Source organism: Equus quagga, chromosome 12 (assembly GCF_021613505.1).
Source record: "Equus quagga isolate Etosha38 chromosome 12, UCLA_HA_Equagga_1.0, whole genome shotgun sequence".
Lineage (NCBI taxonomy): Eukaryota > Metazoa > Chordata > Mammalia > Perissodactyla > Equidae > Equus > Equus quagga.
Window position 1 is genome coordinate 26,124,655 of NC_060278.1, and position 26,391 is coordinate 26,151,045.

Consider the following 26,391-nt stretch of genomic DNA (forward strand, 5'->3'; position numbering starts at 1 on the left):
CATTTTGAAGGGTTGCCGTAAGAAAGTACCACAAACTTGATGGCTTAAACCAACAGAGATGTATTCCCTCACAGTTCCGGAGCCCAGAGGTCCAAAATAAAGATGTCAGCACAGCCACGCTCCTTCTGAACACTCTGGGGAAGAACCCTCCCCTGCCCCGCCCAGCTTCGGGTGCTGCGTGCATTCCTTGCCTTCGGCTGCATCACTGCAGCCTCTGCCTCCATCTTCACGGGGCCCCCTCTTCTCCTTGTGTCTCTTCTCCATGTCTCTTATAAGGACTCTTGCCATCGGATTTAGGGACCACCCAGATAATCCAAGACGATGTCATTTCAAGATCCTTAATTACATCTGCAAAAGACCTTTTTTCCAAATAAGGGCTCATTCCCAAGGTTCTGGGGGTTAGGATATGAACTTACCTTTTAGGGGGACACCATTCAACCCATTACGACCAGTAAGGTAGACTGTCCACTGAATACGTGGCCCTTTGTTAAGCATGGCGGTGGCCACAAAAGCTAGAGAAGTCCCAACTCCTGAACACCTAGTGAAGCCACTATCTGGGTTTTTATTTTGTTTCATTTGGGGTTTTTTGGAGGTAAAGTATAAGTACATGAAAAGATACAAGCAGCACACTCTAAAAAAAGTCCGAGTGAATAAGATTCTGATTAAAATAAGTGCCAAAGGGAAGAAAAATGAAGGTATCATCAGAATCGGGTGAAGGTTTGCCAACAAAACATTCCTATCAGAAAGTGGATTTTTTTTAAAGGGACAGAGGCTTTGCAAATGGAAGAGGTGACTCCAGAAAAGGTGTGGAAATGGAGGAAGGAGGTGAAGTGGAGGAATCTTAGACCAATGTGTCAGCTTTATTGGGAAGGCCATTGGCTGGCAGTCACAAGAATTGAGGCCGAAACTTGGGGAAGCAGGTGGCAACATCATCATTGACAATCTGCTGGTGGAATCATAAAAGCAGTGGCATCTTAAATGATGCCTCAGCCCTGGTTTGGGTTAAATTTAAAAACAAGGAGCTGGAAAATATGCAGATATAGAAAGAGAAGAATCTAGAATCTCAAATCTTAGAAATGTTAGAACTGACAGGGACCTTCAGATGATAATCAGTGATAACACTGGGCCCAACCCATGTATTTGAAGCTGCTTACAAATGTTTTCACATGGATTATCTGATTCGAAGCTCACTTGAGTCCTGTGGGGTCAGCAGGGCAGGCATCGTGGTACCCATTTTACAGCTGAGCCATCGGAGGCTCAGAGAGGGGACGTGGCTTAGCTGACCTACTTAGCCATAAAGCTGGGATTTGGAAGCTGGTCCTTCTAACTCCCACTCTGCCTCTTCCAAATGGAAAAGCTTTGCTTACGTTGACCACACAACTAAATGAAAGGCTTCCACTGAATTTTCTGTTACACCTGACGCCTTGATGTGCTGCCCCTCGGGCAGACGGGTTCTTATCAGAGTCACACCAGGTGACCTGGACTCTGAAGTTCCCTTGTGGGTCCTGGTGTCCTGTGAGGTATATGTGAGGAGTAAATAGCTGATGTACCCATGAGCACTGTGGCCTTTGGGTTCTGTGGCCTTTCCAGTTAGTCTTCCTCTGCCCTCAGTCCTTACCCCAGTGGAAGTCTGGCTTTGCAAGGGAAACTTCTGGACCTTTCCCATTCCCAACCACCAATGACCCCTAACACACCTGGCCCGCTTTAGAGGGTGGATTAAAACTTGGACATGAAGCTTGTTTTCCTAACCTGAAGCCCAGAGAACATTTCTTTTTAGAATCTGATAAAATGCCCCTTTGCAGTCACAGAAGACTCTGGATGTCTTACCAGGACCAATTCAGTGAGAAAGACCTGGAAAGCTTGGTTTAAGGGGATGGAAAAGAGGACAAAGCCTGGCTTTGCATCGTAGCTCATTGACTGTCTGTGAGCTGGAACAGATCACATAACACTTCAGAGCCTATGTTTTCAGCCAGAAAAATAAGAATAAAAATAATAATTCCAGATCAAAGGGCAGATGTGAGAATCAGATGATAAAATGCATGTGAAAGTCAGAAAACCTGATACAAATATTAGATACTATGTTCATTGTTCTTAAGATCCACATATAGCACTGCAACTGGACATCTGGCTCGCTAAGGATGACCCCAAACCGTCTTTCAGCCAAGTGTCTAAGAACATAGATATGTGGCTATAAATGACGCAATGTGTTTCATATAGCAGAAATCCAAAATGGTATCAGTATTGCATAGAGTTTGGATTAGAAAATGAAGCTCCAATTTTAGAATGAGGAGTGAAATACAGCCCATAATTGGATTTACTGGAATATAATCCGTAAGTCACAATGAAAGAGTATTTGATTAAAACGAAGGAAGAGGAAGGCAGAAGACCTAAGGAGAAGACTTAGATGTATCGGAAGTCTTTAGTCCCGATGATGAAAGTGTGACAGCATTTCAGTTAGGATGAGAGAAATAGAACCATGCTGATATGAATGTGAGATATATATTCACCTATCCTGGAGACATCCGGGCCACTCAGTCAGGCAGAAACTGTGACACAGTGGTGGTTATGAAGACCACAAGCTGGCCCAGATGGAAGATGTCAACTCTGGGGACATCTGCTAACATTGCCACTCCACTGGAACAGAGCTGCACTCCATATTCTCCTCTCTCTGGCTAGTTTACTCTCCCAGAAGGTGGAGAACACAGTGAAAGGGAACAGTCACTCAGGACTTAATTGCAACTGATAATCACTGGCTGGCGATGAATTCATTCAACAGTTATTCGCTGAATGCTCAATGCAGGCTCTGCTCTCGTCAGAGCAGTGACAGTACAGCAAATAACAAGCGATACGTATTTCCACCCACATAAAGTTACGGTTTAACGAGAGAGACAAAACAAATAGTGATGGGAACCTTAGACTAATATGAATACTGATGACAAGTCACATAAGACCACTCAAACTTTTGTTTAAGCAAAATCTCGGCCTCATTGAGACACTGGAACCAAGGACGCAGACCCATCAGAAACCAAGGTAGCTTCTCTCCCATCTCTGTTCCTGTCTGAGTTTACATGGCCTCTGTCTCTGCTCTTGCCAAGCCACTTCATTTTTCTCCTTTGGCAAACTGATTTTGTCTTCCTCCAAGAGCATGACAGAGGACATGCCGTAAGCAATCCTAAGTACCTTCTCAGTTCAGGCATGGACCGAGACATTAGTGCTGCCCCATCACAGCCCCAACATCCCCAAAGAGAAAGACCGAATGATCCAGTTGAGTAGACATCCACCTCTGAGCCAGTCCACTGGGGTAAAGGAGACAGGGACACATGCCAGGTCTTTGGGAGCAGAATCTTTGAAAAGAGAACTCTGAGCAAATTCTCTGTACGGAACAGAGTAAAACAATAGATGTTCCACTGTCTCCCAAGTCGTCTTCACTCTCTAAGGAAGGCAATGGTAGCCGTCACCAACCACATCCCCGAGACTTAAAGTCAATTTCAGAAAGTTCAGAAGTTCATGGGCAGATAACATAGAGGGGAAAAAAGCTGGTGGTACATAACAAACTAGAATTCATAAAGTGCCGTTGACTGAAATTGAAAAAATAAGAGTTTGAAGAAACTGATGTCAATTTCTTCTAGGTACTACACGTGCCTAGATGATCTGGAAAATCAGTTTCACAGGCACAGGATGAGAAGAAACTGGTATCGTGGCAGTTTGTGTAGGGAAAAAAAAGAGACACCTGGAGGAATTAGTTTACGATAAAGTCAATATTAACCATTATTGTCATGGAGCTTCTAAGCGATGGCTTAGACCACAGAGATAAGAGGCGGGAGGACCCTAACGGAAGCTCACAGGGCCACCGTCCTCTGCACCAATGAGATCATACATCTGGAGCATATTGGGTCCATTCTCAGCACCATATTTTAAGAAGAAAGTTGACAGATTGGCGATATTTGGAGGGTAGGGGCCGGGATGTTGAAGGGTGTGAAAACCATGCCATGTGAGGAACGATGTTCCTGACCTTGGTGAAGGAAAGACAAGAGAAAACTTGATGTCACTTTTCAGATATTCGGGGTATCGTGTGTAATAACAGAAGGCGATCTTGGACCCACAGGTAAAGTCACAGGGAGCCATAATTTGGCTCATCTGTTTTTGTAAATCTTCTTATCCATTACATTTACCTCAAAATGGAATGGGTGCCTTACGAGGATATTGGTTCTCTAAGGAAAGAGGAACTTATTGACAGGGTGTTCTAGCATCAGACAGACTCTCGTTCTAGAATTGTTCTTAGCTGGGAGCAGCTTTCCTCAGTTGGTCGTGGAATAAGGTGCAGAATAATTTATCCACAAAGAAGCAAACGGAAATACTTGGAAAATGGCATAAAGCGAGTAAATGTTTCAGGTCTTTCTTTAGGTCTTGGGATAAAGAGCCTCAGATCTGTGTTTTCTCTGTGTTACTATGTTGAGCTGTACTCCTTGGCTAATCAGAAAGAGGAATCAGCAGCAACCAGCCATTCCCTTGGAGAATCAGGTTTCTTTATACCCTACCTTGTACGCAACTAGTTATGGGTACGTGTTGTGTGGTGTTAAATACCATCCTTCCCCAAACACATCACAACTCCTGACCCCTGACGACATCTCATCCCTAGCTGTTTCTTTACATCCAGGCGTTGTTCCTCAAAGGCCCCTCTTAAAAGGGAAGGATGCTACACTGGAAAGAGAACATATTCCCCACCTGACCACCTGCTCAGCCATTCATACAAGAAATATAGACTGAGCTCCGAAGACGGGCCAGGTGCTGCCCTGGGCATGGCAGATACAAAAGTCCACCAGAGTTGGGCCCAGAGAAAGCTGGCCTGGGCCACGGAGGGCTGTTGGCGAAGTCCCGAGCATGAGGCACTGATCAAGGAGGAAAGAGCAGGGAACCCGTGAACGGAGCTGTGGGCTGAGGAATGGTGTTGGGAGGGGAGAGGAGGACCAGAAAAGCACCCGCTCATCAACTTCTCAGACTAATGGGGTGCCCCTCATGGGGCAGTTTTATTTTACCAAAATTATATTGACTAAAGTGAGATTGTGCTTTGCTTTTGCTTTTCAGGGACCTGAAGCTAGATAATATCCTGTTAGACAAAGACGGACATATCAAAATCGCAGACTTTGGGATGTGCAAGGAGAACATGTTAGGAGATGCCAAGACCAACACTTTCTGCGGGACCCCTGACTACATCGCCCCCGAGGTAGGGATGCACTGAGGGACAGGCCCACGCCTGCCCCTTCCCCGCCCCACACACCGGGGCCGAGCACCACTGCTTCTTCCTCCCATGAAAATCCGGAAGATTTTAAGTATTTTGGCTCAGGATTTGTGTTTGTCTTTCTGAGTATTTCCCTGTGTGCTGCTGTGATTATTTTGTAGGGATGGGACTCCTGCTAGTTCCGTCCTCTCTCCAAGTCTTGAATGACCCAGCAGATCATTCACGGCCCCTCCCCACGCCCAGCCTTAAAACATATCCACTCTGCTCAGACCAACCAGAGGAAACAACCGTGAAGAACCAGGTAGACACTGACCAGGCTCGTGAGAGTCCACCTGAGTCAGTGCTGTGATTTCATTTGGAGATCAGAAAAACCTAATCTGTGGTTTCTAAGCTGCCACTGCATGAACATGGAGAGATCGCTGGAGTCTGCTGACAGAATACTTATGTCAAATGTTATTGCAAGCATAAAATGGGAGAACCTATGAAAGTTAAAAAAAAAAAATAGCATTCCTCTTGTATGTCTGAGCCCCTGGAAGAATGTCATTTGCTCAGAAGGCATCCATCAGTCCAATGCCACCGCTGCCTCCCCAGTGCCCAGCCTGGGGAGATTAGATACCTCCTACCATGTGGTCCTTCCCAGAGCATGACGCTTATCATCATTGCTTTTTATCTTTGAGTCTCCCTGCCCTACTGGATGATTGCTCTAAAGTCAGGGGCTGCTTCTTATTCATTTTTTTAAAAACGTTTTATTTTGAAATAATTATAGATTCACAAGAAGTTGCAAAAACAGTACAAAAACATCAGTCATATATATATTATACCCTTCGCCCAGTTCCCCCCAATCACATCTTACATAACTATGGTACCATATCAAAACCAGGAGGTTGATGTGGGTACGAGGTGGGTCTGCTTCTATACCATTTTGTCACATGTGATCTTAGTCCCTCTTACTTCCAAGGACCAAGTCCTGGGTTTGGCACATTAAGGTGTTAATAAACACCTTTTAGAAGAATTAATAACTATATTAATAAATGTGTGAATGGTGATAGTGGTTGATAGACAGTGACGGACCTTAGCAGGAAACCCCTGTCCTTGCGAATGTAATTGTGGCATCCTGAGTCTAAGAAATATGTGGCTTTGCCCTGCATGTGGTGGTATTTAATTTTGATTCAACCTTGTTTAAATGCAAGATTGGCCTCTGGTCAACACGAAATTACAGCTTTTAACTTTCCTGTCTACAAACGCCTCATGCCATATCCCTTCCCTGGCAGCCCCTCTTTCCTGATTCTGACTCCTCTTACATCTTCCAGAATTTAGCTTTGATGACTTCCTTCTCTCTTTGCAACTTCAGTCTCTTTCTCTCATCTTCAAGCGTGCTTGTCTTCATGTGGTTCCATTCTTGGTCTTCCTCTCTTCTTACTGTGCATCCTCCATGAGCAACTGTGTTTATGACTTGACTTCAACTCCCAAATCAATATGGCCAGCCCAAACTTCTTGCCCCAGACCCATGTGACCGTTTTCCCACTTGAGATGTCCGACTAACCATCACAGCCCTTCAAACATAACAAACTCGCTCTCTCTATGGAACTTGGTCCCTCCACCCCCTTCTCCTTTACCCCTTTCTTGGTGAATTACATGTCCATCCAGTCCCCTAGCCTGAAAACTAGGAATTATCCAAGTCTTCTCCTTTTGTCTTACCCCTTCCAAATCCAAACACCAAGACCTTTGAGATTTGGACCCCAGGGACCTCTCACATCTCTTCTCCTCCCTCCCCCATCTTGTGACTGAGTTAAGAACCTCCCTTGATTCCTTCTCGATCCTCAAAGTGAATCTCTTTGATTTCATTCCCAAGACTTCTCCGATTCCTTCCCATCCTACTGTTGCTTTCCTACCCCAGGCCCTTGGTATGTCTTTTCTGTACCCCAATGATACACTTTTGCCCGGCTTTCCTCTCCATCACCATCCACCTGCCGCCAGTGCATCCTCTTTGCATATTTCCAAACTTCTTGATCACCTTCCTTCATCAGTTAAAAAAGCATCCTTGGTGTCTGTATATTTATTATATATGAATCTCATACATTATCGCCAACTAATATAGTCTGCATTATGAAACATGCATAAAAACAAATAGAATCAGGTTGAACTGAAGATGGAATGAACAAAAAACATTTTAAATAACTTAAATTTTATTCTACTTATTAATAGTACAAACATATTTATGCCTCACTAAAATAATGAGATTAAATAACTTTTTAAAATCTTGGTTTAACACTTTATGATTCTGGGATTTCAAGGTCTCCCTAGGTTCTTTCAGTTCTTAGTTTTCTTGGCTTTCATAGCTGGGAAAGATACACAGGCACACTATGACACGGACTTTACAGTGTGTACCGAAGGCAAGGTTCGTCGTTGACAATAGTGCATAAAGTCCATAATTCCAAACAGTGTTTTGATACATCCGATTTGTTTTAGCCAAGTTCTTATCATAACTAAAGAGGTCGTCATTGTTTTTAGCCTCATTATAATGCGGCTGACAAAGAGCTCGTACCTGGAGAGAGAGAGACCTCTCTGCTGCCGTTTTCTTACAGTCGACATACGTTTGCGTTACTTGGCCTTATGGTCAATCCAAGCCTCTTTGCTGATAACTTTTTAAGCACTCCCAGTTTGTGAAAATGAGTTTGTGAAAGTGGAATCCACCGATCCCCTTAATCTGGTGTGCAGCATAAATGATGTCCCTTCGGAGAGCTAGTAATACAAGTAATACCCCTTACCATATGCTGAGCTCAAATGCAGGAGCAGAGCCACCCCCATGCTCCTGAGATGACACCCCCATTCTTCCCTGGGGGTCCCACAGTTACTGTGTGAACTTCTAAATGAGGGCACTAGTGCCACTCTTAGTTTTTTGTGTGTTTTTTTTTTTTTTTGCTGAGGGAGATTAGCCCAGAGCTAACATCTGTTGCCAGTCTTCCTCTTTTTTTTTTTTTTTCCACTTGAGGAAGATTCACCCTGAGCTAACATCCCTGCCAGTCTTCCTCTACTTTATATGTGGTTTGCGGCCATGTGGCAACAAGTGGTGTAGGTCCATGCTCAGGATCCAAACCCACAAACCCAGGCCTCTGAGGCAGAGCACGCTTACATCAGGGGGCAGGCCCCAGATTTTTTTTAATCAGCATAAGTACAAGTTCTACTACTTTCTTCCCACATCTCGTTGCACCATCTGATTGACCCCTGGGGGGCATGTGCTGTTCTGAAGGCCACAGCCCCACCAAGTCACCAGATTCACCTTTCTAACAGGCAAACCTGTCACTCCACTGCTTTGAAATCCTCAAGAAGTCCCCATTATCAGCGGGATGCAAGCCCAGATCCTGAGTCTAGGGCCTGAATAACGTGTCCCCAGACTTGCATTTTGCTGTCATCTCTCAGATTCCTCAACTGCGCAGTCTGAACCCTTGGTCTGTGACTGTCCCACCTCCAAAGCCACCTTCTCTCTGAAGATGCCCCTGGCCTCTCGGAGTAATCAGTTGTTTCCTCGTCTGTGCCACCACAGCGCACGTGTAACCCAGTTTACTGATAAACTGAATTTCCCCATCTTAACGTCCAGTCTCCTGAATAAGTGAGTCCCCGAGGCAGGCACCTGCATGTCCATCTCTGACGGTGCGCAGGGTTTCCCCGCCTCTGGGCCTCCTTCATACGATACGTCTCCCTAGCCTCTCCCTTCTCTACCCATTTTTCAAAGCTCTACTCACGTGCCATCCACTTGATGAAGTTTTTCCTTTTTCTTACTCATCGACCTACTGCCCTCTCCTCCCTCCAAAAAAAAAAAAAAAAAAAAAAAACGAGGCGTGCTCTCCTGCCTGTGAACCCTAACAATAATTTAACCTTCCCTTGCTGGGGTTCTAAGTACCTGCTGCCTCGTATTGTTTGGTGTGTGTTCAGTTGTCATCGCCCCTATTAAGTACAAGCTCCTTTAGGGAAGAGACTGTGCAGCAGAGGAAGGGCCAGCCAGGCAAGGCGAGGCGTGAGGAGGACGCGGGGCACAGAGCAGCCAGGGCGGGGCCGTGGAGCCCGCCTGGCAGACACCGCTATCTCCCGAATCACGGAAATCAACGCATTTCAGAGCAGCCTCGGGAGCGATGCACGAAAACAGACTGTGCTCCTGAAAGCCAGGGAGTATTCTCACCCGTCCGTGTCTCCTGAGACTGGAAGCTCTTCCCAAAAGCTCTGTGGTTCCCTATGTCTCCCAGTTATGGGACCGAGGGTCTGGTGTCTAATTGAGGTCCAAGCTCTTTTTGACAAAAAATAGGGAAATATCCGACTTTCTGACATCTACTAGCCACTTAGTAAGGCCATGTGGGACTCAGTACATAGAAGCAGCTCCCTGGAAAAAGCAGGAGTCACTTGGAAACCAAAACCATAAGGCCACTGGGTGGTCACTGCATAAACTAGAGCAGCCCTTGCCCCCATAAGCACATCAACGCAGGAAGCCTTGCACAGAGCCAGACCTTACTCACTGGCTCCACCAGGCAGATGGAAGTACAGGCGTCTCTCACTGTGAGAGAGAACGAGGGAGTCTGACATAGAGTGGGACCCTCGTTATTATCTGAATTATTTGAGTAAAGATGGGGGGAGGGAACGGAAGAAAAGACGATGAGGCCAAAGAAGGCACCAGAGACTGAGATAGGAAAAGGGGTCACTCCAGCCAGAGTTTCCCCACTACGGTTTCTTTAAAAATAGGGACCAGGGTGAGCATGACCATGTTAAGCTGAGGTGTAAATCCAGGAGACGTTATAATAGGAAAGGAACGTTATGTAATAAAATCCCAAACCAGGGTTCAGAACACAGCTTTCAACTCCCTAACTAGGAGACCTTGAATAAGACGGGTGACCTGCCGAAGTCCAGTCATGTCCTTTGTTAAATAAGGACAACAGGATCTACCTCAGGGGTTCTTAGAAATAAAACACATAATATATGGAAAACACCTAACATAGTAGCTTGCATCTGCAGACATTCTCACAGTGTGTATTTTAATCAGCCTAAGAATCAGCGGACTGTGAACCAGCCTCCTGCTTCTTCCTCCTAACTTAGGAAGAAATTCTTGATTACATCACCTAGCCTTAGAAGACTTCATTTCCACCGCAGCTGTCTCCTGTCCTGCACGTTTCTTTGCACTTGTCCTGCAGATGAAGTTGTTTACAACGTTGTGACCTCAGAGCGAGTTTCGGGTTGCTTGGGGCTCCCCCTTGTGGCACATCCTGGGAATTGCGTGTGAACGGGGCCACGCTTCAGGCAAATTGACCCGAACTGAGAGCGTGCGTGCGTCTGTGCGCATATTAGTTTTCTTTATCATTCTCCCCGGGTCTACTTTTAGAATATTCCTTAAGGCAAAGTTAATTTTTTCTAAACCTGAAAGTGAACTTTAGTATTTAAATATTGAGTTAAGGCGAGCGGAGGGCATGTTTATACCGGAAATCAGGGAAGATTGCAAAATTCTGTTTGCGCCTTGCTCCTTACTTTCACCAATGGGTACCAGTTCAAGAAGGATATTTATCAGAGAACATATAGTCCTTCCTATTTTTCCCTGCATCCGCACCACAACCCAGTAATAAGCTGGCCAGATATTATGACCACTTTTCACAAACGAAGCTTTGAGGGGTTGGGGAGTCTGCCCAAAACCCCTGAGTAAGGGACTGAGCCAGAGGAGAACCTGCAGCATTTTCTATGGCCACCGCAATGTTGTTGTTGTCGCTGTTTGCTTAGCAAGTCTGGTGTTACAGGCACTTTTTCACGGTGTCCCTGAGCTCGCTCAGAGCTTCTCTCATTTCCCAAGGACGGGCCTGGGGTGGACCGGGGTCAGAGATGGTCTGTGCGCTTTATTCTGCTGCATCTAAAAGGTCACCTGCAGCTTTTCTAGAAATTACTGGAACGTCCAGAATTGTGGTGTCATTTTCCTCTCCTAAGGCTGTCATTCTCCCATTCATTCCAAAGGCCCATTTAAGAAGAAGGGAGAAATTCCACTTCAGATGAGGAGAGCTCATAGCCAAATGACCTCTGTGTGTTTGCGTGTGTGTTTATAGGCACGTGCTCACGCAGGTGCACCGAGCTCAGCCATAAACTGCGGGGGCAAAGGACGGTCCTTTCCCAGGAGAGTCCCGCCTGGGCTTGGTTTTAAGTTTAGTGCCTCAGTGCTGTTATCCCTTCTCCATTTTGTGTTGGGTAATAAAACAGCATGCCCTCAACCCAACCTGGGAGTCGCAGTCTTGAAAGACAAGATTTTTCTCCTTTTTTCCATTTAACAAATTGTTGTGGTGCTCCGACTATGTACTGGTTTTAATTGTAGTAAAATATATATATACCATAAAATACACCATCTTAACCATTTTTAAGGGTCCAGTTCAGTAGTGTTAAGTATATTCACATTGTGGTGCAACCGATCTCTAGAATTTTTTCATCTTGCAGTACTGAAACTCTGTACCCATAACAGCGACCACCCTTTCACCCCCATCTCTAGCAACCATCATTCCACTTTCTGTCTCTATGGATTTAACTACTCTAGGAACCTCATATAAGTGGAATCATACAATATTTGTCTTTTTGTGACTGGCTTATTTCACTAAGCATGATGTCCTCAAGGTTCATCCATGTTGTATCATGTGTCAGGATTTCCTGCTTTTCAAGACTGAGTAATAGTCCACGGTATGTACTGACCCCATTTTGTTGATTTGTTCATCCACTGATGGACCCTATGGGCTGTTTTAGAGAAGGTCACAGCATGGTTTGTTTGGTTGACAAGTGTTGAACAGACTGACATGTACAGTCTCTCTCCCAACATCAAACAAGGAAGTTGAAGAAAGGCCAGAATACAAAGCCTTTTCTGCCCAGAGAGTGGATTGATGCAAAAGTAGAAATCTTTGAAAAGTTTAGGTGGGATTCCAGACTTTACATGCACGTCCCTAAAGGATACAGCAGACTCGTTCTACTCAAAACACCACTGTCAAGCTCTACATAGTGCTTAGAGATCTCTGATTTCTGGATTTGAACAGTGTGTTATCTTGGTCTGTCTCTTGGCATAGTCACAAAATTTGACTCTTCGTAATGGTGACCACAGATGTGACTCCTGAGTTGCACAACCATGACTGGTTAGGGTTCAAGCGGTAGACGTGGTCGGATGACCTCTTTGGGTGCTGGATTACCTACGGAAACTTTATGCATGGCCTCAGGACAGTAGAGGTCAGGATAACACGTGGGTTTGGTTTAGATGTTCACTCAGAGACGCTGGAGAGCGTCGACACACACCAGCTTTCTTAGGTCCGGATCTACCACCCAAGTCCTCACATCACACATGTGAAAATGAAGGCTCACACTGCAGCTCAGTCATTTTCCATAAGGCCAGAGGAAATGGAAACTCAGAAATGTTTGCTCAATTTTGGCATTTCCCATGCATTTCTATCCAGTCATTAGCTTCTCAAAAGATACAGTTTTTCAGCGTGATCTTTGTTAAAAACCACTCACTGTCATCATCTGCAATTGTTTACTGAGTGGCCTGGAGAAGTCCAGGTGGGGTTTTCACTCATTAACCTCATTTTGATTAATTACGTCTCTGCCTTTTGGTCATGCAGATCTTGCTGGGTCAGAAATACAACCATTCTGTTGACTGGTGGTCCTTTGGTGTTCTCCTCTATGAAATGCTAATTGGTCAGTCACCTTTCCATGGGCAAGATGAAGAAGAGCTCTTCCACTCCATCCGCATGGACAATCCCTTTTACCCACGATGGCTTGAGAAGGAGGCCAAGGACCTTTTAGTGAAGGTAAGACATGAAGTCATGGAGACTTGATAAGATTAGTATTGGGTTTTCTGATGAGCATTCCCATCCATTTCTAGATTCTGGTTTATATATGGTAGAGTAAATAGTAATTGTGTTAACCAGATTTAAATGGGATGTTCGCCCATCTCTGTTGTAAGTGAGGCACCAATATTATGGCCATCAGATATCAAAATAAGTATAAAATAAACCCTCATGTGCATAATTTACAAAAGAAATGCCCAGGAACCAGTTCCATGACTCTTGAATGCCCTCACTTTGAGCTGTAGTTGGCGCATTGAACAAGCACAGTTTGTGGCTTGAAACTCAGCTTTTTGTTTCCCAGAGCCCCTCTTACCTCAGATCGGCCCAGCGAGTCTTCCCCTGCCCCTGGTGGAGAGCTTGGACAGGATGCATGACTTTTCTGCTCGCTCGTAGGTAGAAGATAAACCTCTTGTCACTCTTAAGTCATAAAACACCATCTCGATTGAGAAATTAAAACTGTTCCGCTCAAGATGTGTCATCACATCCATCTTAACTCTAAAGCAAAGACTCCTGCTCCCTCTCCTCTGCTCAGGTTCATGACTGGCAGCTGCTCACCTTTGGAGAAAGGAATGTGGTCCTGTTGTGGTCAACTGCGTCCTTGCTCTCTTCCTCTCCAACTCCTGAGTTTCTCTTTCAGACCATAGCAAGTCAAAGGCAGGGAGAGGATGGAAGGATAAGAAGAAGAAAGAACTGTTCTTATATGTCTGGGTGGCTTCAGGCTCTTTGAATCTGGTGGGTTGTGAAAGCCAAGACTTTTGTGAAGCATTCTAGTGGGTTTATGGGAAATATCTACCACTGGGGACATCTTTGGCTGAAGCCCTTAAAATACAGGCTACTCAGTCCATTCCCTAGTCCAGTTACTATACCAAACTCTAATTCAGCAACATTCCATCTCCCCGAGACTCTCACTGCTCGTTGCCTGCTGGGCGGGGTCCCTTAGGCAGTACTTTAAATGGATGCCGGCCAGCACTCCCCCCACATCCCCTACCTGTGTCCACTGGGAATATGGATGCATTTTTCACCCTGAAACTTGAGAGAGCAGGCTGCCACTATCTTAGCAGCCATCTCCAGAATTCACCATCAAAGCAGGTATGAGACCCTGTCCATGACAGTCCAGGATCAATGAAGAATCGGGGTACAGTGCTACCGATGTAAACTGAGCTCTGAGAATCATTAGCCATGAAGCAGGAGGTCCCAGGGCAAAGAAACGCAGAGACAGAAGCACCTGAGAGCCAGCATGAGCGATTTGGACTCAGGCCGAATCCCAGTCTACCATTTTGAGGATGCAAAATGCCGTCTCCGGATATGAGTGCAGTAAGTTGTAAAAAATATAAGCAAATCACAGTAATACAACACACTAATTACATATAATAATTGTAACCACCTATATTTACTGAGCTGTCCCAGCAACTCTTTGGATCAGGAGACCTACCAGTGTGATGAGGAAGCTAGCAAATCTCAAAGAAGTGGACCAAAAGTACAAGTGTTTTTAACAAAATAGTGTTTTGATTTCTGGCACCTCATATCTCAGCTAGCTAAAAAAAAAAAAAATCAGGAAATAATTTTTAGCCTTGCTTTTCCTATATTGAAAAGGGGAATGGGATAAGATCTTGCAACATTAGAAGCTATCAGTGGATTTTAAATCTAAACTCAGAAAAAGATTACCAGGCCCATCTTTCTTCACTCATCTACTTTTTTCTCATCAACAACTACCTGGAAGTAAATGTAAAGGCTGTGCACTTTGACTTCTAAAACAACTGACAGCTTGTCTAGGGCATCTGAAATGTTGAAGCGACTCCACAGCTCTCCCTGGGGGATCAAGATGTTGCATCTGAAGTGCTGACAGAGCCCTCGTAGGACACCCAGCCCAAGGTGGATGGTATTTAAAAATCTGAGCCAGTTCAATTCAGCTCTCACTTTCTGACTGTGATCCATACAAGCCATGAACTTAGAAAACTCCCCAAATGACCAATTAAATCCACTTTTAATGACTGAACAAAACACATAGAAAATGAAAGCTGATTTCAAAATGAACCGATTAAAAAGAAAAAAAGATGACAGCAGGAAAAATAAGTTAGCAGGATTGGAATGTAAACAGTGTTGCTTTACAGAAAGGCAAGTTCGAACATTATTACCGTTGCTACATTTATTTTACACTTGGCTCTCGGAAGGACTTAACTTGAGGTATATTAGGAGGTGTATTAGTCAGCTCTGCTGCTGTAACAAAATATTATAGACTGGGCAGCTTAAACAACAGAAATGTGTTTACTCACAGTTCTGGAGGCTGGAAGTCCAAGATCAAGGTCCAGGAGGGTTGGTTTCTGGTGAAGGCTGTCTTCCCCACTTGGGGATGGCCACCTTCTCACTGTGTCCTCACATGGCAGAGATCTCCCTGCTATGTCCTCTTATATGAACACTAACCCTATTGGATCAGGGCCCCACGCTTATGACCTAATTTAACCTTAACTACTTCTTTACTCCAAATACACTCACATTGAGAGTTAGGCCTTCAACAGATGAATTTTGAGGGGACCCAGTTCCATCCAGAGCTGCACTGAGAAGAGCTGGGCCAGCAAAACCCACCAGAAAAAGGAAATAAGGAAAAAGTTTGAGGGCAGTCTGGAGGCCCTGGGGCTACAGGTGCAATCCACCCTCACCTGTGCATGTGGCATAGAGCTGACAGCTGTGCGTCACAAACCCAGCTTCCCCTCAGGAACTGGGAGAGCTCCCAGCAAGGAGTGAGGGAGAAGGGGTAACTGGGACCAGGCGGAGTTCATCAGAAGTAACTCCATGGAAAGGTGCTGGGAGCCGTGGTTTCACAGGAGAGAGAGACTGGGTGGGAAGAAAGGATTACTTTCAGTAGGAGGAGAGAAGATGAAAAGTGATGTGCATGGAATACTACTCAGCAATGAAAAGGAGTAAACTATCATTGATAGACAAAACAACTTGGGTGGATCTCAAGGGCCTTACACCAGTGAAAAAAGCCAGTGTCAAAGGTTGCATTCTATATGAGTCCATTCATGTAACATTCTTGGAAGGAAGACATTGCAGAGATGGAAATCAGATGAGTGGTTGCCAGGGGTTAGGGAGAGTGGAGGCAGGGGAGTGACTCTAAAGGGGTGTCCCAGGGAAGATCTTTGTGGTGATGGGACGGCTCCATATCCTGTTTGTCACGGTGGTGACCCAGATCGACACATGTGATAAATGACACAGAACTAGACGTACACATTGTACCAGTGCTAGCATCCTGGTTTGGATGTTGTGCTATAATTACATAAGATGTGAGTTTTAGAGGAAACTGGGTGAAGGGTACCCAGGACATCTCTCTACCATCTTTTAACGTCCTGTGAATCTATGTGTATGGACTGAATGTGTCCCCCCCAAATTCCTATGTTAACCCCCAATGTGATAGTTATAGGAGGTGAGACCTTTGAGAGGTAATTAGGTATAGATGACATAATGAGGGTGGGACCCCCATGATGGGACTACTGCCCTTATACAAAGAAGAAGAGAGAGCACTCTCTCCCCCCAAGCGCATGCACCAAGGAAAGGCATGTGAGTACACGGCAAGAAGGTGGCCATTGACAAGCCAAGAAGAGAGCCCTGGCCAGAAAGTGACCAGGCTGACACCTTGATCTTGGACTTCCGGCCTCCAGAACTATGAGAAATAAATATCTGTTGTTTAAGCCGCCCAGTCTATGCCATTTTGTTATAGCAGCCCAAGCAGAATAAGACACTATAATTATTTCAAAATAAAAATATTAGCGGCCGGCCAGTGGCATAGTGGTTAAATTTGTGCACTCCACTTCAGCAGCCCAGGGTTTTCAGATTCAGATCCAGGGCAAGGACTTACATACTGTTCATCAAGCCACACTGAGACAGAATCCCACATACAACATAGAGGAAGACTGGCCCTGATGTTAGCTCAGGGCCAATCTTCCTCAGCAATAAATAAATAAATAAATAAATAAATAACCTAAACTCCTTAAAAACAAAAAAGTTTAAAAACAAAGCAAAATCTAACTGCCAGAAAATACCAAAAACAAAAACAAAAAAAATCTGCAGAGTTTCAGTAGCAGGGAAAATATTTGCTGTGAGAATAGAAGATGAATTTGGTTGAATAGAGCAGAAACCAAAACAATTAAGGATAAAGAAGTGGGGGGACTAGTTGGCGAAAGAGGTTTTAAATCCAGGAGGAAGAGTTGGAGCTTATTCTTTCCCACGTGACTTAGTAAAAATTCCCTGTCCTTGCTCCATGGAGAACGTGGTTCTCCTCCACGTCCGAGCCATTGGGCTGATAAAAGTGTTTCCATCATGCAATCAGATAAGACTGGCTTCTAGTTGCATCTCTGCTCCTCATTTGCTCTACACCTTTGATCCAACAGCCCGCACATCCGTGAGCTCCCTTTTCTGCAAAAATCAAAGGTAATCTCCTTTCTGAGAAGCTTCCTCTAGGGAATTATACCTCATGATGTGAAACAGAAGTCATGGGTCCTCTGGAAAAGCTGAACAAAGCGGCATCGAGTGACATCTGTTGCAGCGGCAGCATCCGTACCAGACTCTGTCCCCTTTAGCCCTCATAGGGCATGTGTGCGTGTAGCGCACTGAACAACTGCACATCAGGAGAGGCTGCACAGCTGGGATGCTGCTGTCCAGTGGACTCTCGCCATAGAAACGCCCCTTTCTTCTCCATTTATTCATCCAGGATGTCCTGCCCGTTTGTTTGGAAAATGATGGAAAATTCATGATCTCAAACAGAAATACCTCTCCGTTTTGTAGAAAGATGTATCTGAGGAGGGGATGAAGAAGAGAAGACTCCAGTGACAGGTGCTAAGCACTGGTCGCCATCCTTGGCAGCCCGGTGCTGCTGTCTTGCCCAGACAGGCAAATAAATGTAAACAAACTCCAGCTGCCTCCTGGCCGTTTATGCAAGAGGTGTGCTATTTCCTAACAACGTAAACCACCCCTCTGACAGCTTTTCCGGACAAAAGCAAGTCTTTCTTCACGAACGTTCATTCCCTCGGTGCAGCTTCCCGGTTGCAGAGCCGACGACCTCCCGTGAGGTCACCAGTCGTCATCAGCACCAGGAGGAAGAGGGGTTGATTTGCTGCAGAGCAGAGAAGATAATAATTTACTCTTCTGTGCAAAACTAGAAGGAGTTTTGAATCTCGAAGCTGGAAATCATATTATATTCTCATTACACACTTTATCTTTTGCAATATTTTTTAAAATTTCACAGGTGTGTGTAGCAGGCTCAGGGGGCTCTTTCTTATGATATTCTTGGTACAAATGCCACACGTTACTGGAAAAATCTAATGGAAAACCTAAGATGGTGCACCCTTGGCCCAGTGCAGTTCCTTCCAACTTCATTCGCTGGAGCATTTAATTGTAACAACACGAGCTAGTTTGGGGCCTATTCTTGAGGCCCTTCCACCTCTCTCTAATCTTGTTTCATCAAAATGTCCTTAAGAAGTGGAAGTCAACAATTTATGATGATCATGTCAAGGAAGGAGAGATAGGGCCTGTCATTTATTCCCTCTGCTTCTAAAAAATCAATCTGCCTTTCCATCTGTTGACTCATGCCGGTGCTCAAGTCTATGAAAAATGCGTTTTACTATGAACTTGGTGCCTTTTCTATATGCTGTTCTATACGCTGAAAACAAGAGGCTAACAGAAGATGGGGACTGAAGACACGTAATCTTCAAATAAATAAAGCAGAAAGACAGCTTACCCACTTAGTCAACAAACATTTATTGAGCACCTCCTGTGTGCATGCACTGTGCTGGATTCTGTAAGAAATGGAAATGTTAATGGTGTCCAACTGACCGAGCTCACATTCTAGTTGAAAACATAGTCTTAAATATGCATAGAGCACGCTGATTTCTTACTGAAGGGAGGATGTTCCACGGAGCACAGAGGAGAGACTGCCCTACACCAGCAGTAGGAAGGGCCTACTTATAATTTAGGTTCTACCACTGGCTGGACCTGTGATCTTGAGCAAGTTACTTAGCTACTCTGAGCCTCAGTTTCCTCAACTGACAATTGGGCTAACAATACCCACTATTAGAATCATCAGGATGGTACAGCTGAGGCGTTTAGCACAACGCCTGACTCTCAAAGAACGTTGGTTGGAATGAATGATATAATCAGCCTTATGACAATGGATATGACTTGAGGAGGAGGGAGAGCTCACCATGAGTAGAGGTAATCAAAGAAAGCTCCACAAGGCAGAGGGGGTGTAAGCTGAACCCTGAAAGGTGGGTCAGGATTTAAAGAGGAGGAGAAGGAAATGGGAGCAGAATGTGGGGAGAGGCATCTCCTTGCAAGGTGGACATGTCATTAGCGAAGGCGAGAAGCAAGAAAGGCAGGTGGCGTATTCAGTGAGCAGACACGTGTGGGCAGAAGAGAGGGGTACAAGGGGCCTCGAAGGACGTGCGTCAGGACCAGGCTACAGAGGCCCTGGAAGGCCGAGGAAAGTGAGACTGAGAAAACATGTCCAAGGCCACGTGGGTAGTGAGCCTCTTAGATGACAGTCTCATGGTATCTCCACTGTGCACTGGTTTTCTAACGGGGTGCTTTGGAACCCCAAGTTTCCATTGAGAGGCCTCAGCAGCTACCACGTGGTAAGGGGAGAGGAAGTTAGGACCATGCCAACGATTGACCCCTGGGATAGACAGGGTGGCTGCGTGAGCATTTCACTTGGACTCTTAAGAAGATTCTCCTAATTAGAAAAAGAAAGAAAGAATCTCCACTTGGCTACAGCATGTTTTTTGGGTTTTGTGAGATGTTTTTGGTAGAGTAGAGCCTTTGCAGATTTCCAAGTAGTCAGGTAACCTAAATAAAGCAGGGTTTTAGAGGTAAAAGCAAGAGATCTCTTCAATTTAGGTGTGAATGGGCATCAGGTCCTGCCAGGACCTCCTGAAGAATCACTGCTTCTCACCGTGCTTTCTGTCTCAAGACCCCTGGCCTCCTTCGCACCCTCTAACTGGCAGTCACTTTATTAACAAACGTCTAGTGGATATAGGAAGAGGGATGAGGACTCAGACTCTCAGGGGACCCGGGACCTTTCCAGGTTTCAGCTTTGGGCTCTCCTATTCTTTAATGCCCTTGGCGTGTTTTGTTTCAGTCTGAAGAGTTTCCAAGTTTCTTTCCTGGCCTGGCCCAGGTTCGTTTGGACCTCATAGGGGAAAGTAATTGGAGAGGGAACAGTGCAAAAGGAAAATAACTCTGTAACAGGTCAGAGAGGATGAAAGATGGTTTGAATTAAGTATTAGTAGTCCAGCGGGTGTGCAGGAGTCCAGAGGGATTCTCGATACTGAGATGCCTCGCCCAAAGCTGCCCGTCGGGGGCCAGTGTCTATTACACCTGACGTGAGCTCTCCTCATAGCGAGACTGTGGTCCCGAGAGGGCAGCTTTGTAAGAAAGCAAACTCCATCAACGGGCAATCAACCAGACAACAAATTCATTGATTGCTTACTCTATGTCGTTGGGTTTTACAGACCAGGAATTCGTGTGCACGTGTGTGTGTGTGTGTGCACGTGTGTATGCGTAATTATTTCATTTAACCTACCAACAGCCCGGGAGAGGACACTTCGCTCCCTTTACAGGTGAAGACACTGTGGCTCAGAGAGTCCCGTAACTTGCCAGAGGGTCTCGTAAATAACACAGGGCAAAGCTGATTTCAAACCAGGTCTATTTAACTCAAAAGAAAGCATTTCTAGGCCAAAGAGTGAGGAAGCAAAGGCCCAGACTCTGGAATATTCCAGAAGGCACATTTGAGAGAGGATGGTGCCACCAGTTTGACTTGAGTCAACAGTTTATAACGGTAAGTAGAAAGATAGGGTTAGAAAAGCAAGGGGCAAAAAGCCAGGCCTTTATCTTTATGGAGTCAAGTTCATGTGGCTTGTGGCTCATGCGCTCAGAGACGCAACCTCCATCGGAGGCTCCTGGGCTCGTCCCTTGAGAACTAACAGCGCCCTCTCTGCTCCTTTCAGCTCTTCGTGAGAGAGCCCGAAAAGAGGCTGGGAGTGAGGGGAGACATCCGCCAGCATGCATTGTTTCGGGAGATCAATTGGGAAGAGCTTGAAAGAAAGGAGATTGACCCACCGTTCAGGCCTAAAGTGGTAAGGACCCACCCAGGGACCGTTTGGTTCCAGCCATCTCGCTTTCCTCCCAGGCCACCTGCCCATCCCAGTACCTGCCGTCTCTCACCTGACCTGAGCCCTGACTTTCCACCCAGCCCCACCCTCTGGGGTGCAGTTCTTGGAGGAACGTGCTTCCTTAACCATCATTCAGGCTATTTGGCTGGAGTGGGGGATGGGAGGAGATGTTATTCTTTTTTTTTTTTTTGCAAAACTTTTTTTTGCAGGAAATTGATGTTTGCAAAATTTAACCTCTGTGATCCAAATGCACCTGCATGAGAAACAAATTGTTGCATGTACATGCCTTAGCCTGAATTCGTATGTGTGAGTGGTGACTATCAGATGAGATAATGGAGGCTTTGCACGGATGCATATGTGCTTCAGGGCCACAGTCTGCGTGACCCAAGCTTGTGCATAAACCCTGCACCCTATGTCAGGAATTCTGGAGCCATCTTGTCCCTGATATTCGTTCAGGTTTCCCTGACATTTGTAAACTGTTCATGTAACTACATTCCCCAGTGACAATTGTTAGGTGTCCTCCAGTTTAGAGAAGAAGTAAATTGGTGCTTAGAAAAAGATAGGTGTCTAAATTCCCGTGTGTATACTCACCAGCGGAAGTCACTAACCTCCCTGAGGAAAGGCAAAACGACTGGGTCACACGCAGGACAGGCCACCGTGAAGTGAAGACCAAAGTAATGCAAAGTTAAGAAGGAAAAAGTTCTGGAGATAGTGGCCCAACGCATGAATGTACTTAATGCCTCTGAACCGTACACTTAAAAATGGTCCAAATGGTCACTTTCATGTTATGTGTATTTTACCACAATTTAAAAAATAAATAATGATTTTTTTTAAAGAGTAAAGCCACGTGGTGGATTCACCAGCTTTACCCATCCCTGGAGATTGCTGGGAATAAGGTAGCGATGACCTGGGTAGCCATGGACCATCTCCGCCGTCTCTGAGCGGAAATGGCACAGGCTCATGAATGTCAAAGCAAAGTGTTCACTCTGGGAAAGAACTACTGTTATTAGTCCTGTGAGTGGATGGCCAGAGAAGCAAGCCTGTTCCAAGGGTTAGAAGAGTAATTCTCAACACTTGTCCCAAGCTCCAGGATGTTCCAAGGGTTCCACAGGCTGCCCTCTAGCCCTCTTATTATTTGCAACAGCACCATATCTAATACATGGGTTATTAATTTGTGATAAAGTTTTACCTTGTTTTAGCTCATCAGAGCAATGCAATCCGTGTCTCAACTTCCACAGTAGGTTACAACTGAAGGAATTTCCCTGACCTGTGGTCTAAGCAGCCTTTTGTAGGCAGGGGGCCACAGGCCATTGGCCTCAGCAGCCCAGGGGGCCCTTTGAGGGTAGGAAGGGCCTGTTATGCTCATATATCTAAGGGTGACTTTTGATCATCTTAGAAGGCTGAATTGTACACCATACTGGACAGCATTTATGAACAAGTGTTTGTTTTTACATTCTCTCTTTTTTTGTCCTGGGCACCAGTGGACCAGGTGGCCTGAGGGGAGCTTGTCTCTGTCTGTGTTGTCTACGAAAGACAATCCAAGATGTTTAATAATAAAAGTAAAGTGGGTAGGAGACCAATGGTAGTGAAGGATGTTGATGAAAGAACAGGAATATGTAATCTGCAAAACTCCTTTCCTCTGGTCCCACCCTCCACCCTCTCCCCACGCCTACCCCCTGCCCCCTGCATTGTCCCCTGCAGACTAAAAGGACAGAGGTCAGATTTGGGCTCACCACTTTTTCAAAGGTTGCCAATCCTGGTTCGTGTAAACCATTAACTAAAAACATTAGATCCTGTTTACACGTACCCAGTGGAATTCCTTTATATGTATTTAATTATACTATTGATAAACTGAGAACTCAGAATCCTAGGGATGTTCAATAAAAACCACATATGATCGTCTGTAAGCATTACTTAGTTTATCTGCAAATGCCAGTGCTGTCGTACACAGATCACAGCCTAGATAACAAAAGCGAAGACAATTAATTCAGTGGCTGACTTTCTTCCCTTTTTTCCCCCCCGCTTAAACTCTGATCAAGAAATCACCGTATGACTGCAGCAACTTCGACAAAGAATTCTTAAATGAGAAACCCCGGCTGTCATTCGCCGACAGGGCACTGATCAACAGCATGGACCAGAACATGTTCAGAAACTTTTCCTTCATTAACCCGGGGATGGAGAAGCTGATATCCTCCAGACACACGAAGGAATTTGCCTTCTCCCCGTGAACTGGTTCAAGGGACCCTCCTCGGGTTCCTTTTCAACTTGGAAAAGAAAAGAAACACTCAACGATAAAGGCTGAGACCTGTTAGCTCCTCGCTGACTTTGTAGCAGAAACCAACTCTACTTCACTAATGACAACGCCCTCCAGTTTCTCTCCTATCATCTTTCACAGCCCCTCCTGAAGTTACGTCGTTACTAACCACAGTTATTTACTTGAAAGATGGTTCTCCGTGCCGTGGGAGATCAGAAAACTTAATACTCCTCTAAATTATGTCTCTTCACTTGGGCACCAACTGCTGGTCCGTGAAATACTTGATGACTTAAGGAGCAAAGTGAGTACCAACTTCTCAAGACAGAAGCAGCACGTTGCCTGGAGCAGTAGTGGATGTCATTCGGCCGCAGACACGTAACCACTAACCCATTTTTTGTGTTCACATCTGTGGAAGGGTAAATGGTGGCGGGGAAAGCCCTGAAGAGGTTTTCATGGGAATTCTTCACAATAAACATAGCCTGTCACTTGAGATTTTCAAACCCATTCATTCTGACTAGCCATGAAATTCACGGGAAAGAGGAAAGTGGGAAGAGCTCATGTCACTGAATGGAAGTTTTAACAGAACAACTACTCTGATTATCTTGTCAACATAGATATTCAATTCAGAGAATCATTTTACTCCTGCCAATGAAACTTTTCCATCCATCCATTCTTAGTTGATTTCAGTATCAGTGGCAGTCACTTATTACCATCCTCACATTATAACAAGAAAAGAAATGAAGTGCGTAGTTCTTCTAAGAGAAAAGAAAACCAACCCCTTATTAGACCATTACTGATGATTGGGTGACTCATAAGTCCCTCTTTAGGCATCATTCAAGATAAAGACCCATGCATGCTACTTGTAGCAGTCAATCTTGTTGAATTAGAATTCTACCTATATGTTTTTAAGTATCTGTGCTGTTTGTATATTTTGATAAAATGTGACAATGACTCAGAGGTGGATATGTAAAACTGGAATAAAAGGAAGAAAGAACGATGCCTGTTAATAGTTTAATTCCCTTCTTGTCCCCCCAGAAACTTGGTTCTGTCATGGCTATCATCAAAAGGGAGCTAGCATTGAGTTGATGTTTTAAATCTGGGGAATCATTAAAAATCCCAGAATGGTGAGAAACTCAGAGAACCCTTAAGTTATTGATATTCTATTCCTCTTTGCCTTCACCACAAGATTCCTTGGAGTGGTCTGTGTGGTTGCCTGTACTTCTGTAACACCCAAATTCAGCTCTGCCCTTCAACCTCTCTCCTGCCACTGTTTCCTCCAAGGACACCTTCTTGTCAGCCCTTGTAGAATGTTCTAGGTCCTCATCCACCTTTCTGTAGCTTTTATACAAGGAAAGACCCTCTCTTTGATTTTGGCCCCTTTGGATGCTCTGACACAGCACTTTCTTCCTCCATACCCCCACCGTTGATTACCCCCTTGGCTGGCCCCTTTTCCTCCTCTACCCCCAATCACTTCCAAGGCCCCTCTCCCCTGCTTGCCTTCACTTTCCCTTGGTTTTCTCCACCAACATCATGCCTTCGAGGGTCACTCAATGTAGATCATCGCAAACCCACATCTCCAGTTCTCATCTCTCTGCCAGGCTTCAAACAGGCTCCATTCACTCATTCTATTTTCTTATACTCTTTAGCTCTCATATTTCCTAATTCTGTTGATGGCACCATCATAGGCCCCATCATCCAGGCTCAGAACGTCAGAGTCATTGTTGACCATCCCCTTTCCCTCTCTAATCTCTCTTTTTTGTTGTTGTTGTTGTTTTACCAAATCTTTATGATTCTGCCTCTGCAGTCTTTCGAAAATACATACTTATCTCTACTTTCTCTCCTGCTAATCATGCCTGGATAAATCTCCCCGTCTGAAGTCTCTCTCACCATTTTAACTCATATATACAACATATAAACGGTAGGGTAGTAATAACTTTTCCTCTACCCTCTTATGTTAAGTACCTGACAGCCTGCAAATTAAACTGACAGAAGACAGATTAGCAAGAGAAGCATGCTTTTAGTTACACATGCAATGCAAATATTTCTGAGTGTTCTGTGATGAGTAACTCAAAGGAGTGGTTAGAATTTGGGGCTTAAATCCCTAACTTAGCTGTTGAAAGGGAGGGGAGAGAAAAGGCTCCAGTGGGAAGGACAAATAGCTTTCTTTAGGAAAGACTAATGGGATTTCAGGAGAACCAGCAAGGGATAAGAAAGTTTGTGATCACGTTTGTCCATACAGATATGAGCGGTCTTCCCGTCTCCTTCAGGGCCATGAAACTCCCCGAGAGGGAATGGATGGGAAGTAGGTTTACTCTTAGTCTCGTTCCTGGGAACAGCTCCACCCCAAAGAAGGAATTTATGGTGGTCCTCATCTCTCTGAAGTTTCTGCTTTTAGTCAGATAAGGGAAGCTCCAAGGCGGCCTCTTTCTGCATCTGTTGAATCTCAAATGACCTTAGCTTAAAATAATCTCTATTATTTAGGAAATATAAAAATAGTATCCTCACAGGGGCTGGCCCCGTGGCCGAGTGGTTAAGTTCGCGCGCTCCGCTGCAGGCGGCCCAGTGTTTCGTTGGTTCGAATCCTGGGCGTGGACATGGCACTGCTCGTCAGACCACGCTGAGGCAGCGTCCCACATGCCACAACTAGAAGGACCCACAACGAAGAATATACAACTATGTACTGGGGGGCTTTGGGGAGAAAAAGGAAAAAAATAAAATCTTTAAAAAAAAAAAATAGTATCCTCACAATTCAAAGTTTTTATCCCCTCATACTCATGTTCAAAACCTGTGTGATCTTCATCACTGGCTAAAACCCATTCAGAGCCATCCATTCTGTCCCTGGACAACCTCTCTACCTGTACCTCTCATTTCTGCCTTTCACTCACCCGTGCTCCAGTC

At 45.1% G+C, this 26,391-nt stretch overlaps 1 protein-coding gene across 1 annotated transcript in view; it reads left to right on the plus strand.

Annotated features, from left to right (window-relative positions):
- The window catches only part of PRKCQ (protein kinase C theta), a 119,923-nt gene extending 95,147 nt beyond the window's left edge, over nt 1-24,776 (plus strand). Inside the window, exons 16-19 of the mRNA XM_046680114.1 lie at nt 5,086-5,224; nt 12,853-13,041; nt 21,075-21,203; nt 23,279-24,776. Of these exons, the coding sequence (XP_046536070.1) occupies nt 5,086-5,224; nt 12,853-13,041; nt 21,075-21,203; nt 23,279-23,467 (646 nt within the window). The 3' untranslated portion in view covers nt 23,468-24,776. The remainder of the gene's footprint in view (nt 1-5,085; nt 5,225-12,852; nt 13,042-21,074; nt 21,204-23,278) is intronic.
- The last annotated feature ends 1,615 nt before the right edge of the window (nt 24,777-26,391 follow it).